Source organism: Cuculus canorus, chromosome 1, assembly GCF_017976375.1.
Source record: "Cuculus canorus isolate bCucCan1 chromosome 1, bCucCan1.pri, whole genome shotgun sequence".
NCBI lineage: Eukaryota > Metazoa > Chordata > Aves > Cuculiformes > Cuculidae > Cuculus > Cuculus canorus.
This window is the reverse complement of record NC_071401.1, coordinates 32,670,057-32,684,361: the sequence shown is the minus strand read 5'-3', so window position 1 is coordinate 32,684,361 and position 14,305 is coordinate 32,670,057. Positions and strand designations below refer to the sequence as shown.

At 38.2% G+C, this 14,305-nt stretch overlaps 1 protein-coding gene across 3 annotated transcripts in view; it reads right to left on the bottom strand.

Moving 5' to 3' along the window:
- VWA8 (von Willebrand factor A domain containing 8) overlaps window positions 1-14,305 on the bottom strand; it is a 186,201-nt gene that overhangs the window by 49,161 nt on the left and 122,735 nt on the right. For all 3 annotated transcript variants that reach the window (XM_054058259.1, XM_054058269.1, XM_054058276.1), the window contains 7 exons: window positions 13,137-13,245; window positions 12,064-12,202; window positions 10,553-10,755; window positions 2,610-2,726; window positions 2,068-2,132; window positions 1,843-1,968; window positions 1,114-1,223 (listed from right to left, as the gene is read on the bottom strand). In XM_054058259.1, coding sequence (XP_053914234.1) covers window positions 1,114-1,223; window positions 1,843-1,968; window positions 2,068-2,132; window positions 2,610-2,726; window positions 10,553-10,755; window positions 12,064-12,202; window positions 13,137-13,245 — 869 coding nt within the window. The remainder of the gene's footprint in view (window positions 1-1,113; window positions 1,224-1,842; window positions 1,969-2,067; window positions 2,133-2,609; window positions 2,727-10,552; window positions 10,756-12,063; window positions 12,203-13,136; window positions 13,246-14,305) is intronic.

The window sequence follows — 14,305 nt, the reverse complement described above, 5'->3', positions numbered from 1 at the left end:
CCCATCTGAGGAGTGATACTCTATAATGGTTTCTAAATAAGGTAGTAAGAGGAAGGAAACTAATGTGCTCTGATGCAGCTTGATAAGTTGATAGAGTAAACTGTACAAGAGATAAAAAGGATCCTAGATACTTCAGCTGAGGTTAGTGTTCTTGGTACCCAATTTGTTGCTCTTTGTGTAAAAATAAGTCATATTTGTTATTTGTCAATAACATTTGGTTTTATAATGTGTACACTGTTAATCTCATTCTTCATACTTATCCTAGCCAGAAGGACCAGGATGAAACTTTTTCCTCTAACAAAGTGGTTTATCTATTTTTTAACTTTGTCTCCCTGAGAAACACAGGAGACAGGCCAGAGACTGTAGTCTGTTAGGTGGGATGCAGATGTATTTACAGTGTTATTAAAGCAGGTAGACTAAAGAACTTGTGCACTGTGATCAAATGCTCAGGGTTGAAAAAGATCTGAACACCAGGCAGAATGATAACCATTGGAGATTTCTGCCTTCTTCTGTAGCTAAGACATGCCCCAACGCCTAGCACCACCTGGGAATTTTACTGAACAAATTCCCCGTATCTTTTAACACAGCTGGGATGGCTTCCATGGCCTCCTTTGCACAAGGTGCAGAACTTCAGAAATTGTGACTTCTGACAGTAGGTCTTTTGTATTCTTCTAAGTGTTGGGAAATGTCTTGTGGCTCATCGGAATGTATGTAACAGACCTGCACTAACATACAGGCTGGACCCATCAACATATTTGGTTCCTTCTATTCTTACGTTCTATTTCCTGCCTAGTTTGTTTTTCTCCTTTTTCATTCTGTCCTGCTTGTATGCTTCCCAAAAGTCTATGACTGAAAGTCTTAAATGCTGCAATGAAACAAAGATGCTTTATTCAGCAAACTGAAATTTGAGCATGGAATTTGCCATGCTTTGTGAGAAGTTATTATTAACCTAACATGATAAGGGGACGACAAAAACAGACTCAGAGCGAAGGTTACCCAGACCTTTAAAGTAAAAGAGCCTTGTTTGTGCAGCTGCAAACACAGAAATGATTAAAAAAAAAAAAAAAACTAAGAAGAAAAAGGAAAAGAACAAGCCAAGCTTGCATTCAATACCCGTTGTTAAGCCAAATCCCATGTCGGCTAGCTCTTCACTCAATGCATACAGCTGGCAAACCTCACTGTCTTCAGCTTCCATATGGGCACGCTTGGTTAAAAGAAATTTCCTGTAAAGGACACGCATTTATAATAATTCCTGATTAAGATTATAACTCTAAACAAGGCTTTTTATCTTCTGAAACAGCGAAAACAGTCTATGTTTATATAAACAAGGTTATCAACACCTTTTGCTAAAACTAAATATGATGTCCTAAACATCTGTGAGATAGGAACGGGTAAGCCAGCAAGTGGCAGATTTGTCTTCTGGTAATCATTTACACATGTTTATTTGCTGTGTATTTATAAAAATAAAACAGCAGAGTAATATTTCTTCCATGTGATCAGGAAAGCAAAGCAAGCAGTCACTAACTCTGGACGATATGGCTGTATTTCCAAAACTATGTCCACCAATATTCTCGTATCTAAAGATCATCAAAACCAGTACTAACATGCATACAATCAGAGCTAATCTAGATTTTCAAAGACATTAATTTAGTATGGCATATCCTGTTCATTTCCTACTTTAAAGCCTAACTGCACTTTCACAAGAGCAGATTTGCATCTTAAACGCCAACTGTTTAAGTCTAGCCAGTCTCACAAACTGAAAAAACAACTCTGAGACCAGGAGTGAAAACTCCTGAACATAAACAAGAAATAATGCCTTCAAGAAAACTAGGCTTAACTAACCGATTTGTTTTGTTTTCTACCAAGAGCCATCGGTCTTCAGCCACCAGGAAAACAGATTTCAGATTGATAGGAAGTGAGATGGTATGAGTTTGACCCTCTAATACATCCAGTACAATAAGGCAGTTTCTGTAAAATTGGAAGCCGAGAAAAAAGTAATCATTTAGGGATGTACATGAGGAGATTTATTATAAATCAATATAATACAAGGATATAATTTACTCTCACCCTTCTTCTTTGTAGAACACCAGCCAGTTTTTGTGTGAAAACTCTCGACACATTTTGTAGTTGCTCTGCATAAAAATATGTCATACAGCAATTAGTGTTTGTTAGATTCATCCCACTGAGTTTCCCCTGACTCCCCTGAAAGTGTACTACAGTTTTCTTTTATGTAGAATAATCCACAACATTAATTATCTCTAACTAGCCTGCCTTTTCTCAAGTCATACAACTGCGCCATAACTGAATTCACTATTTTGGAAATAATCCCTTGTAGCAAAACATTCCATTGTTCCCAGTCCTAGCTCCAAAGAGGGACATTTTAAAGATACATATCCTCAGACAATACAACTTATTTTTATTTTGCATATCGCTATTCCATAACAATGCTATTTCATGTGCAAGTCACTTAAACATTCATAAGCGTAAACAAGTAAGTGCTTGCTCTGTAAAGAAAGAAAGATAAATGTTTCTGAGGAATTTTTTTCCAATACTGAACCTTGATTTTTAAAAAACATCTTAGTATAATAGAGGCAGATGCCATTCCTCACCATCTCTTCTTTGCTGCCCCACCAAGATGTTCTCTTAGGAGACTCTTGAGTATCCGGTAAGAGCAAAAGTCGGCGAAGGGCACCATTGTTTGTATCCAGCAACAACACAACATTGCTCTGTAAATGAAAAGCAGAACCATGTACATGTCAAGCCCATTTAAGAGACTACAACAAATCTATCTGAAGCACTTATGCAACTCTAGCAACTTCGACATCTTGAAAAGGTGATCTAGATTTTGTTGAAAAAGGTAGGATGAATCTTCTTGGTTTATTTCAAAGCTCATGGAGAAATTTAATTGTAGAGGTTAAGGGCTGGAATGATATTTCAGTTTTTCCATGATGTTTTATCTACACATCTCACATTGATTTCTGCACAAACTCCAGGAACCAGACTAGTATGGTTTACACGTCCAGGCTGTAGTGAGCTACAGGTTTTGTTCCATCAGGTCACTAAAATATTTCATTTCTGGTTTTATTTTTTCTTTGCATTCCTCCAAAGTACCCACTACTTAAGTTAAGAAGGTGAAAAACTGGTGAGAGAAGAAACGGCTCTGTATGTTCTAAGTTCATACTCCTGATACTATGGAGTCTATTAAATATCCCAGTGTGTGATAATCCTTCTGTGACCCGCATGCTTAGACAGCTTACAGTGGCAGAGGTAGGTGGGCAGCAGGATGACTTGAGGATGTAGATCAGAAGTAGACAGGATACTGAACAGAGTGGTGCAAGTGTCCTTCACGTATCATATGTGAAAATACCATATGCTAAATGTTGAACCAGATTTCTCAGTTTGTACTCATGGAATCATTAAGGTTGGAAAAGACCTCTACGATCAAGTCCAATGCCCCTAACTTCATGCATGATGTCAAATGATGGGGATATCTTAAACACTTCTTTTTACAAAGTACTGTAGCTGCTCTTAATGTGTTTAACTAAGAATTTAACAGAACAATCATTCAGAGCTAACCTTAATTGCATCAAATGAAATTTAAAAAGGTACAAAAGAACAAGTTAGTTAAGCCTTGGGTCAAATTTTTTTTGTTTCATTCAAGGAAATGTTAGGTTCTGCAAGGACATTAGGTTCTGCAAGGACCTACTAAAAGTAAACTGTCTATGTACAACATCTGTAATAGTGCACGATAGTTGTTAAGGGAATAAAACAAAAATTCCCACAAATCCTCCTAAATAATACAAATACAAACAATCTGAGTCACAGAAGTTTTGTTCTTTTTGTGTATGCTTCATACTTTCACTAGGATTATTTGGGAGAATTAACTTTATTTAATAACGACAGTCACTTGAAACTAAATATGGTAAAGCATTTAAAATATTACCATTTGGAGCATTTGGGAATTTCAGCTAGAGTTCAATACCTCTAAAAAAAGAAGTTTGCTTATGTATTGCAAACCAAAATTATAAAAATGTGGTTCAGGAATAAAAAATAGGGCATTTGCTTTGAATTTTGGTTTTCTGCCACATTTTATTTATATAATTCTGCAACAGCACCACTGAACCAAAGAAATGCATTAGTCTTCCACGTGAGATAAAGAACACATATGAATCAATTACTTTCCTCCACTTAGCGTTAAATTTATGAGAGCAGTTGGTAATATAAAAAGCTTCTCTAGTCCACCCCTTTTGATGTTAATTGTTTCCTTCTGTGCTAAGTGACTGATGTATATTCTGTCTGTGATTAAGAATAGATTTTTGCGTCACTTGCGAACGCATCCAAGAGCAGCTTTGGCAACTCTTCAAGTGGGCTGGGAAAAGACGTTGGTGTGCAATTCCACTGTGTTTGTTCTTGACTGGGAGAAAAGTAACCTTTGGGCGACCTCCCAACTCCAGTGTCTGGAATTTCAAACTGTGGACAGATGCAATAACCAATCTCATGAAGTGGTGTGCCTTTATTTTTAGTTACTGCAAAGTTTCCCTCTCCTTATTGTTGTTTTTATTTTAGCCAGCATTTTCCTCTTAAAAGTCCTTAAACCAAACAGGGCTGTGATTTCACACTGCTGGTATGGGAAGTTGTTTCTTATGGTCTCACAGAGAGAGAGGAGAGTTACAGGGAGAAATACACACAAATTTCAGAGTGGGACAGTATAAACAATTCAGTTTAACCCTCTTGTATTCTTCTTCCTGTACTCAGTCTCATAGTTTCATGCTTTTCTGGTCCTGAGATTCATGTCCTGCGTAAGCAAGCAAGCTTGAAAACACCAACTCTCTTTAACACCCAGCTTCAGTAGAGGCAGATCCTTAGCTTGGCACGGTAACCCCACTGTCTCTCTCTTTGCCTCCTGTTCCACCAGCACCTTTTCCATTAATGCCACAGAAGGACCTCTTGAGTAATACACATGTAACAATTCTGACACTGTAAATATTAGGCATAGATAAAGACATATCATATTGCTCCTTAGGTTCAAGTGAATAAAAACTGTGGAAGAATTTACGCCTCTGGGCTCAAACCACCATGCCTTCAGAGGTGGGAAATGCGTGCAAGCACATTACCGGTGTTCCATTTATCATGACTGGTGTCTTACAGATGGTTTGGGAGACTTGATTGTACTAGAGATTTCAGGGAACTGAACAGCAACTAGAGCAGTAAGCTTTGTGCTTATAGAAAAGGAAAGTCTTCACCTTTTCTGCAGCAGATGCACACCTTTCTATATAAAAAAGGAATGGTGTGCTTAGAAGGTGTGCTTATAGAAAAGGAAAGTATTAGACAAGATCACGAGATAATTTATAACAACGTCAACTAGTTACTGAAAAAAATACACCCTTCCTCCTGAGCACACAGCCCAGAATATCATTGAGACTAGAGGCTTCAGACGTTACTACTAGTAGGTTGCGGTTCCTTCCATGAGCAGGTCTGCACTTGTGTTTAAGGCCGGATCACACCTGTTAAAAGAAGCCTTCTTTTAAAGGATGTTTGCCATCTTCTACATGCAGTGAGCGAGGTGGATCTCTGAGTCAGCTTCTGTGCCAGACTCCCTCTCTCCCTCACTACTGGAGAGCTTTGACAAGGAGCTCCAGCAGCACATGGGACAGACAAAAGCCCTTCCCTCCCTTCCAATCCCACCTTTCTGACTGAAAAAGATAAAAACGGAGTTAAAGGATGCTGGCAGGACACTGCCTGGGCAAAGCCCATTGCGCTTCTTCAGGCGGACTGCAGGCTACTCTGTCAGTCCAGTTGTAGCCTTTCAATAGTGTACTTGTGAGAAAAAATGGATGTGTGCAGTTAATTTACATGCAAATCAATTCTCTCTGTGCATTTTCCTTCTATAGTCCCACATAAAATCAGGCATAAAGTTATCAAAATTCTTTCCAATCTGTATTTGCTCTCCTTCTGAGCAATAAAAGCAATAGTTGTAGAAAGAAAAAGAAAAATAAAAAAGAAAAGTGAAATAGGCAGGCATGAAGCTTTATAGGAAATAGGGATATGGGGAAATAGGAAATAGGGGGAGGACAAGGCAGAGGCCTTGCTGCTTTGGAAAGACGAATGGAATTCCCATCTTATCAGCAAATGACTTAAGATTTCTGAAGAGTTTTTTCCAAGTCTGTCAGCTTAGTCTGAACAAAAAGATAGAGCCAAAACCGACTGCTCTCCCTGAGACCAATGGCCATTGCTCCCAACAGAATAATCTACTCTTTCTTTCAAGAAGATATAAAGGTGGCTTAAGAGCAGATAGCTCTCTGATTCATGCTATTAAGTTTGTCCTGGTTTTGGCTGAGACAGAGTTAATTTTCTTTCTAGTGGCTGGTATAGTGCTATGTTTTGGATTTGGGATGAAAATTATGTTGATAAAACACTTATGTTTTCAGCTGCTGCTAAGCAGTCAAGAATTTTGCAGCTTTTCATGCTGGCCTGCCAGCAAGAAGGTGGAGGGTACAGGGGAAGCTGGCAGGGGACACAGCCAGGACATCTGACGCAAAATGGCCGAAGGGATATTCTATACCATATGACATCAAGCTTAGAATATAAACTGGGAAAGTTTGCCAGGGGCAGAGATTGCTGCCTGGGGATGGGTCGAATATTGCACACTGGGTATTGTGCATCACTTGTTTTGTATATCCTATGATTATTATTCTCTCTCCTTTCTGCTGTCCTAATTAATTGTCACCATCTCAACCTATGAGGCTTACTTTTTTCATTCTCCTCCTCATCCCATGGGGGTGGGCGAGCAAGTGGTGCTTACTTGCCAGCTGGGGTTAAACCCAGCAAAGATAAATCTCTGAGGAGTTTAGTTTTAGTAATATTTTATTTAATAGGACAGGAAGGAATGGCAATTTTTCATTTTATTTCACTGGAGGGCTCTGTTGAATCCAGATGGATTTCATCTGGGAAATAAATCACGCAAGCTTATTTGAAGAGCCACAATTTCATCATCTCATCCTTTCCAATAAGGTTATCATCCATTTAAAATTGTCCTTTTTTTATAACTTAGTCAGAAATGTTCATCTCCAGAGACCTTTATTAAAACAAAAAATTGGGAAAAATCTTTAGCTTTTGGTATTGTCTAATTAATGATTGTATTATTTATGAAATACCAGCTGCCAACTGGAGGACTTCTTTAATTCAATAAATGCAACTTCTTATTTCTATAAATATTGTTAACACCTCTTGGTCTTTTTGGCAAATACATATAGATGAACCTTTAAAGCATCACATATATAATTTACATTACTTGTTTTTCTTGAAGTTCTGTTTGAGGCACAACTAGTTAACCCTGGGAGCCTTGCCTGAAATACAGATGTCTCAGTAATCAATTTGTCTTAACATGTGAATGCTGCAAATTCTGAGGTTACGTCTGCCAGTGACCTTAGTACGCCTGAAGGGAGATATCCTGACTATATGACAAAGCTTCTTCTGCAGCCAGCGGAAAGAGAAAGGCACCTCCAGAGGGCAATTCACCATGCTGTATCTTAAACAGGGATGAACTGCTCTTGCAGACCAACTTCATCTTCCCAAGAGATACAGAAGGTAGTTGGATAATTAGCTTAGACTATATGCTTACCTGCTAATATAAACAATAATGGATTTAATTTCATACAGAGCAATATCCACCTCATTTCACAGGTGCAAAGAAAGCACATGCTTTCCCCATGGCTCCACTGCAGGAAGAGTTGGGAATAAAGCCTAAGCTCTAGGTGGAAAAATAAATCTAGCTAAGAATTCCTCTTTTGATTCAGTAGTAACTAGAAATGCAGAGCTCCTAATCCATGAACCCTAATGTAAGGAAAGACAGCAGTGGCTGTGAAGAGTACATCAGCAGCATTCATATGACCTATGCTTCGGTGCCTCATTCTAAAAACAATCCCAAATAAATTACTGATGTAGTCCATGGATACAAACATGCAATACACAAGAAAATTCTTTTTCATCATTTTTTCTGTGCAAGATGCTTACTCGAGTCCCTCAAGAAGTCTAAAATTACTTTTCAATGGCATCCTAATTGACTTTTTGCAACCAAGTCTGAAGTTTAATGAAACTTATTTCCATATTCAATGAGTAAGAGCTACCTTAAGGTTAACACTATGTAAGAAGCCCTAAGATAGCACAAAGCACTCATGATATTGTCATTCTGTACCATTTTCCAGCAGTGTTACAGGCTTATTTTCAGACAGGATTGGTTCACCTGTAGAACTTGCTAAGAAAGGTAAGTCTGAAACTGGTCATATTCAAGCTTTCACAGAATCACACAGAATCACAGAATCACAAGGTTGGAAAGGACCCATTGGATCATCGAGTCCAACCATTCCTAACACTCCCTAAACCATGTCCCTAAGCACTTCATCCACCCGTTCCTTAAACACCTCCAGGGAAGGCGACTCGACCACCTCCCTGGGCAGCCTGTTCCAGTACCCAATGACTCTTACTGTGAAGAATTTTTTTCTGATATCCAACCTGAACCTCCCCTGACGGAGCTTCAGGCCATTCCCTCTTGTCCTGTCCCCTGTCACTTGGGAGAAGAGGCCAGCTCCCTCCTCTCCACAACCTCCTTTCAGGTAGTTGTAGAGAGTAATAAGGTCTCCCCTCAGCCTCCTCTTCTCCAGGCTAAACAACCCCAGCTCTCTCAGCCGCTCCTCATAAGACTTGTTCTCCAGCCCCCTCACCAGCCTTGTTGCTCTTCTCTGGACACACTCCAGAGTCTCAACATCCTTCTTGTGGTGAGGGGTCCAGAACTGAACACAGTACTCGAGGTGCGGTCTCACCAGTGCTGAGTACAGAGGGAGAATAACCTCCCTGGACCTGCTGGTGACCCCATTTCTGATACAAGCCAAGATGCCATTGGCCTTCTTGGCCACCTGGGCACACTGCTGGCTCATGTTCAGTCGGCTGTCAACCAGCACCCCCAGGTCCTTCTCTTCCGTGCAGCTCTCCAGCCATTCTTCCCCCAGTCTGTAGCGCTGCATAGGGTTCTTAGGGTTGTTGTGCCCCAAGTGCAGGACCCGGCATTTGGCCTTGTTAAACCTCATCCCATTTACCACAGAAAAAAAATTAGGTTACAGCTCAATGGAAGTAATCTGGAAAGGGGCACTGAGCTACCATAGTCTCCACAGAACAAACTATTTCAGAGCTTCATTCATATTGTCAGTGAAAAATACATTCCAAGAGGATGGGCAAAACTAGTTGCAAAGTCGACTATTTAAAGCTTCATGGATGAACCTTTGTTAAAGAACATTGCTGACACCAAATGCTACTGTGATTTGGTTAAAACAAAACTAACAGGACAATTATTTTCGCAGTAGGAATTTCAGAGACTTAGAAAGCAAAGAATATTGATGGGCTTTACATTAAAAAGTGTGAGACATTCTAAACATTCTTATACACAAGACCTACTGCCATCTGTTTTACAGTTTCTTGTGTTGAATTCCCTAAAAAAGGCCAAGGATGGTTTAGAAGCAAACAACTGTGTTATGCGCCTCTCAAAATAGTCTATATGATAATTCTATAGCTATTCAAGACAACTGCACAGGAAATCACCATAAGCAGGTAACTTCAGAATCATATTTTTTCCATTTGGCGTTGGAAAGTGTCCAAGGCAAAGCTATAAAAAGGCATAGGCAGTTCTACTAAAGATGGAAGAATTGTGTTTCTCATAAGGCATCAAGTTTAAATATAATGTTAGGCAGGCAACATAAAAACCCATTAATAATATTAAAAAACAAACAGCAGCAGCACTGTACCAACTGTTGTCTCTTCCCACTGCTGAGCAGAGAAGTTTTGAATTGGAAACGTTCCAATCAGTTTACTGATTGTAATGGAAAGCGGAAAGCATGTGAAATGTATGCAATACTTGACTAAAAAAAGTATTTGAGTCAAATCAACACCGAAGTCGTCAGTGGTTCTAAATTTGCATTGCTGATATGCTAAATGTCAAGGTCTAGATAGTCTTCTTTCTAGTTTCAGTACTTCAGACGTTACAGAATGAGAAGTATCAGCAGTCACAATATAAAGTGAAATCAGTGGCACAAAGCAAATAAAAGCAACATTTTACTTTGTGGCCCAGGAAATGTCTCTTTCATATGCTACTTGAAAAGTAAGAAGGCAACAAGATGGGACCAGAACTTAAGTTCACAGCATGAAACAGCTTACTTTGCACTTTGCAAACATGTGCTGCTTGACTGAGATTCCTGAACGCAACTCACCATCTCCTTTTCTCCCACGAAAGACAATCTCTATCTGTCAGAAGGAGAAATAAGATAAGCAGGTGGAACTTGGCCTCAAGAATGCAAAAGGATATTGTCTAGCTAAAAACTGCAAGAGAAAAATTTCCACATAAAAACTAAAGTTGAAGGTAACTTCCAAGCTTTAAGTATAGTGAAAAAGAGAACACGCAGAAGGAAGTAGGCTTGTCCAATCTACAGAGGCAGACTTCTCAGCAATCCTACCCTTATGACACTAGTTTGCTCATCACTAAACATTTAGCTGTTTTTTTTTTTACCTCCGCTTCATGTAGAACCACTTGACCTTTAAGTGGATTTCCCAGGGGAGCCACAGTCACAAAAGGTTGCCAGACACTTCCAACTGTTCTTGGGAAGAGGTCATAAAGATCCACAAAGTGTCCACTCTTACTAGAAACGTTCATGAAGTACAAGGAAACGGGATTACACGTTGTAACATAAAGAACGTTTTCAGCTTCCTCTTCTGAAATAAGAAAATAAAATTAATGAAAGGCTGCTGACATCATGCATTACTTTTATGGAAATATATACATCATAAACTTGGCAGTTGATATAGCAAGACACACAGCAAAGATACCATTACTGACAAAGGAAGACACAAAGACAAATGGTCTCTTGATACTAACTAAATGGTATTGGGCAGAATCTTGCTACAATACTTTTAATTCTTTAAATAAGTAGTCCAAGACACATTTGTGTAGATATGACTGAAGAGCCTTCCGTCTACTAGTATATGCAAAATAACCCTGGATGTTTTTGTTTGTTTATAAACTTGGTTCTCCCTCCTCCTTTATCTCATTTTCCCTTTCAATCAATATATTTAATAATTAAACATGAGATGAATGCAAACTTTGTATGGAACTTTTCCCATTTAGAACCTTCCTGACTGATTCCAGACAATTCTTACAATCAATCCAAAGCCATACAATTTCTGTTTTGCTGTCACAAGTCTGTTAATATATTTGAAACTATGGCTACAAGCAGAAAACACATCATTCCAGTACTGATCATTAGTGATGTGTTTATAATACAAAATAAAGATTAGACACGTTTAATGACGAACCCTAAAAACATTTATTAATATTCCCAGTGATGCAATTCACATTGGAACACAAGGACTGTAGACAATTAAGGCAGGCTTGATCCAGTGAGAAAGAATGTTAATCAGTATAAGCACAAGAAAACCAAGCATGGCACTCAGCAAGTTACAGGATTTGTATTAGAACCGAATTGACCTAGAGAGACAGGAAAAGTCAAAGAACTATTTTTCTAAAGCAACACAGTGTTGAATATAAAGCCTAGACAGACTTGCAATTTTGTGGCTGCATTCTACTTCAATTATACATCCTTCTCTTAGTTTGAGAAGGACGCACATCTTTATAAAGACCACAGAGTCTCAGAGATGTTATGCTCCCATTTCAGTGGCTGCTTATTTTTTTATTTCATTTACTGTTAAAATAAAATGTGCAAAAAGATCAATTATTATTCCTATATTCCACTCCTCTACTCCATATCGTCTGTTGCCATATTGCATTTCTTGGCATTATTCCTATAGTCCATTGTAAACATAGCCAGAAATAAACACTATTTTAAATGCACCAGAGCAGGATTATTATAATTAGAATCCCATATATTGCCCTTTTCTATTCTGCCACTGGCTATCAGCGAGCATTTATGAGGTCAACAGTCAAGTTCTTCTCGTCGTTAGGCTATTTCATGTATTTATAACATTGGGGATCATTACAAAAGTTACTAGCTTTCCTTACCGCACCTTTTGTTACCATGACATCACAAACTAAGTTAACGTCATGTAAAGGCAGTGTCCAAAAAGCGAGTTCTTCTGTAAAACTGAGGGATCTGGCTTCATGTCGTTCCAGTGGAAATTCTTGAATATTTAAGTATACAGGGCCCTGAAAAAATTATAACAATGAGGGCTTGTTAAAATATTTCTCTCACCATTCTTTATGGGAATCTAGGTGTCTTCCTCAAGACTGTTCATACTATTGAAACAGACCAATTACTAAATAAATAAAAGGGAGAAGGAAATGCTTTTCCTGCAGGGTCTCTGAACATCCATATTGCCATTTTCTTTACAGTATAGAAACCATCCTGCCCTTCCCCTTTAATCTTTTATTGGTTTGAAACTTCCACGCTCAGTGGCATGAAGGAGGTATCTTGTACTGCTAAAACACAGTCCATACAATGGAAAAATCAGAATATTTTTGTTTTGAAGAAGTTCAAAGGTGATTTCCTATTATATAAAGTTTAAATCTCACCCCTACATCACATCAGCAGTTTAGTTTTTCCCTTATTCAATGAAGTAATAATAAGCGAAGTTAAGCCAAGAACTCAAAGCTGAAAAGGACTTAGAAGCTTTGGCTTCAGGTCAAATTGTACCAAAGGTTTAGATTCAAACTTGGCAGTGGCAAAAACTCATGAGAATTCAGCTGCATGCAAAATAGAAACAGAAAACAGCCTTCTTTTCAGTCTCCGATCTCATCCAAAAATTGAGATCTGGGGCCTAAAACCAGCACCTCTAAACATCCAAGCCAGCTATAAAGTTCCTTCAAATATAATATATTCAGTATCACTATATGAACCTCTTTTCAAGAGCTTCTGACCTTTAAAACTTACCGATTTTAAAGCACATCTCACACTATGAGGGCTAGGTAAATAAAAACATTCGTTTTTCACATCAGTATAAAAACCCCAAGAACAGTAACAAGGACCGTGGTTCATATAAACCCTTTTTCATGAAAAAATATTCACATTTTAGATTTTTCACATCCCAATACATAAACACAGCGTTATATGAATTTGAAAAAAAAACCCCAAAAGACAAACCTTTACATCTATTTTTTTAGTTTCTGTTGGACACAGCAGTTTCTGTCCTGCATTCCCCAGCTGATCGATTTTCCAGTAGCCCATAAATTTATGATCTGGTAATGGCAGTCTGTCAAACAAAGTAGGAAAAAATGGATTTTTACATTCATTAACCAGCAACTGATACGGAACACATCATTTAAACAACTGCATTATTCCATTGAGACACATCTAAAGATTCTCTTTCCCTCTTGAAAGGACTTTCTTTGAAGAAAGTCCTTCCTTGCAAATGATTTCATTTATTTTACGTTTTAAATCACAAAAATATTAAGCTTCTGGAATACTAACACAGTCATAAGATAAACAGCATCATAAAAGAATTGATTCACTAACGTGTCCTCAAAATGGATTTTTTCCCAGGCTGAATTATTTGAGATTTGGAATAAAATATATCTAAAAACTTTTCTTGCTTTGCTTTATTCATATTTGGCACAAAGTTAACAGCACCACTTAAAGGAACTCCTGTCAGTGAACACTCATCTAAAAAACACAAGAATTTGCACAGTAAACACTTTGGCAAGTTAACTGTGCAAGGAAAGCTCAACAAATTATTTCCATACATTTTGCCACTGACACAAAGAAAGACATCAGGGTATCACATGGTCTTCTGATCAGCAGAGTCTACAGAATCCACATGGAGATCTTCAAAAGCCTCACTTGCTTACATTGGTCTAATTTCTTCATTTCTGTACCTTTTAATTAGGGAAGAAATATATGGGCCACAGCAAAACTTATTTACATAGGAAAAGAAAATACTGGTGTGTGACAAAATAGCTTGACAGCAAAATAGGGAGAGTACAATTTTTATTTCTTTCATCTGAACTGATTTGCAACCACTGAAAGCAGTTAACTAATTAACGTCCATGAATCCCTTCAAGCTAATGAACTCATCGCTTTTGGTTTCTTTTATTTGGGATCAGTTGCTCCTAAAAAGATCTCCTATCAAAACAACAGTCTGTATTACATGCCATCGCACATTGTTGTACAGCTACAGAACTTGGCTAGAGAACAGAAGACGTTCTTTCTCCCACTTTCCATAAATATCTCCAAAGTCTATTTTAAGGAAGTTATCTTAAACTGTTTTGTTAAAAGCGTGTGCATGCTCTCTTCTGTCCTGCCTAATTATACTC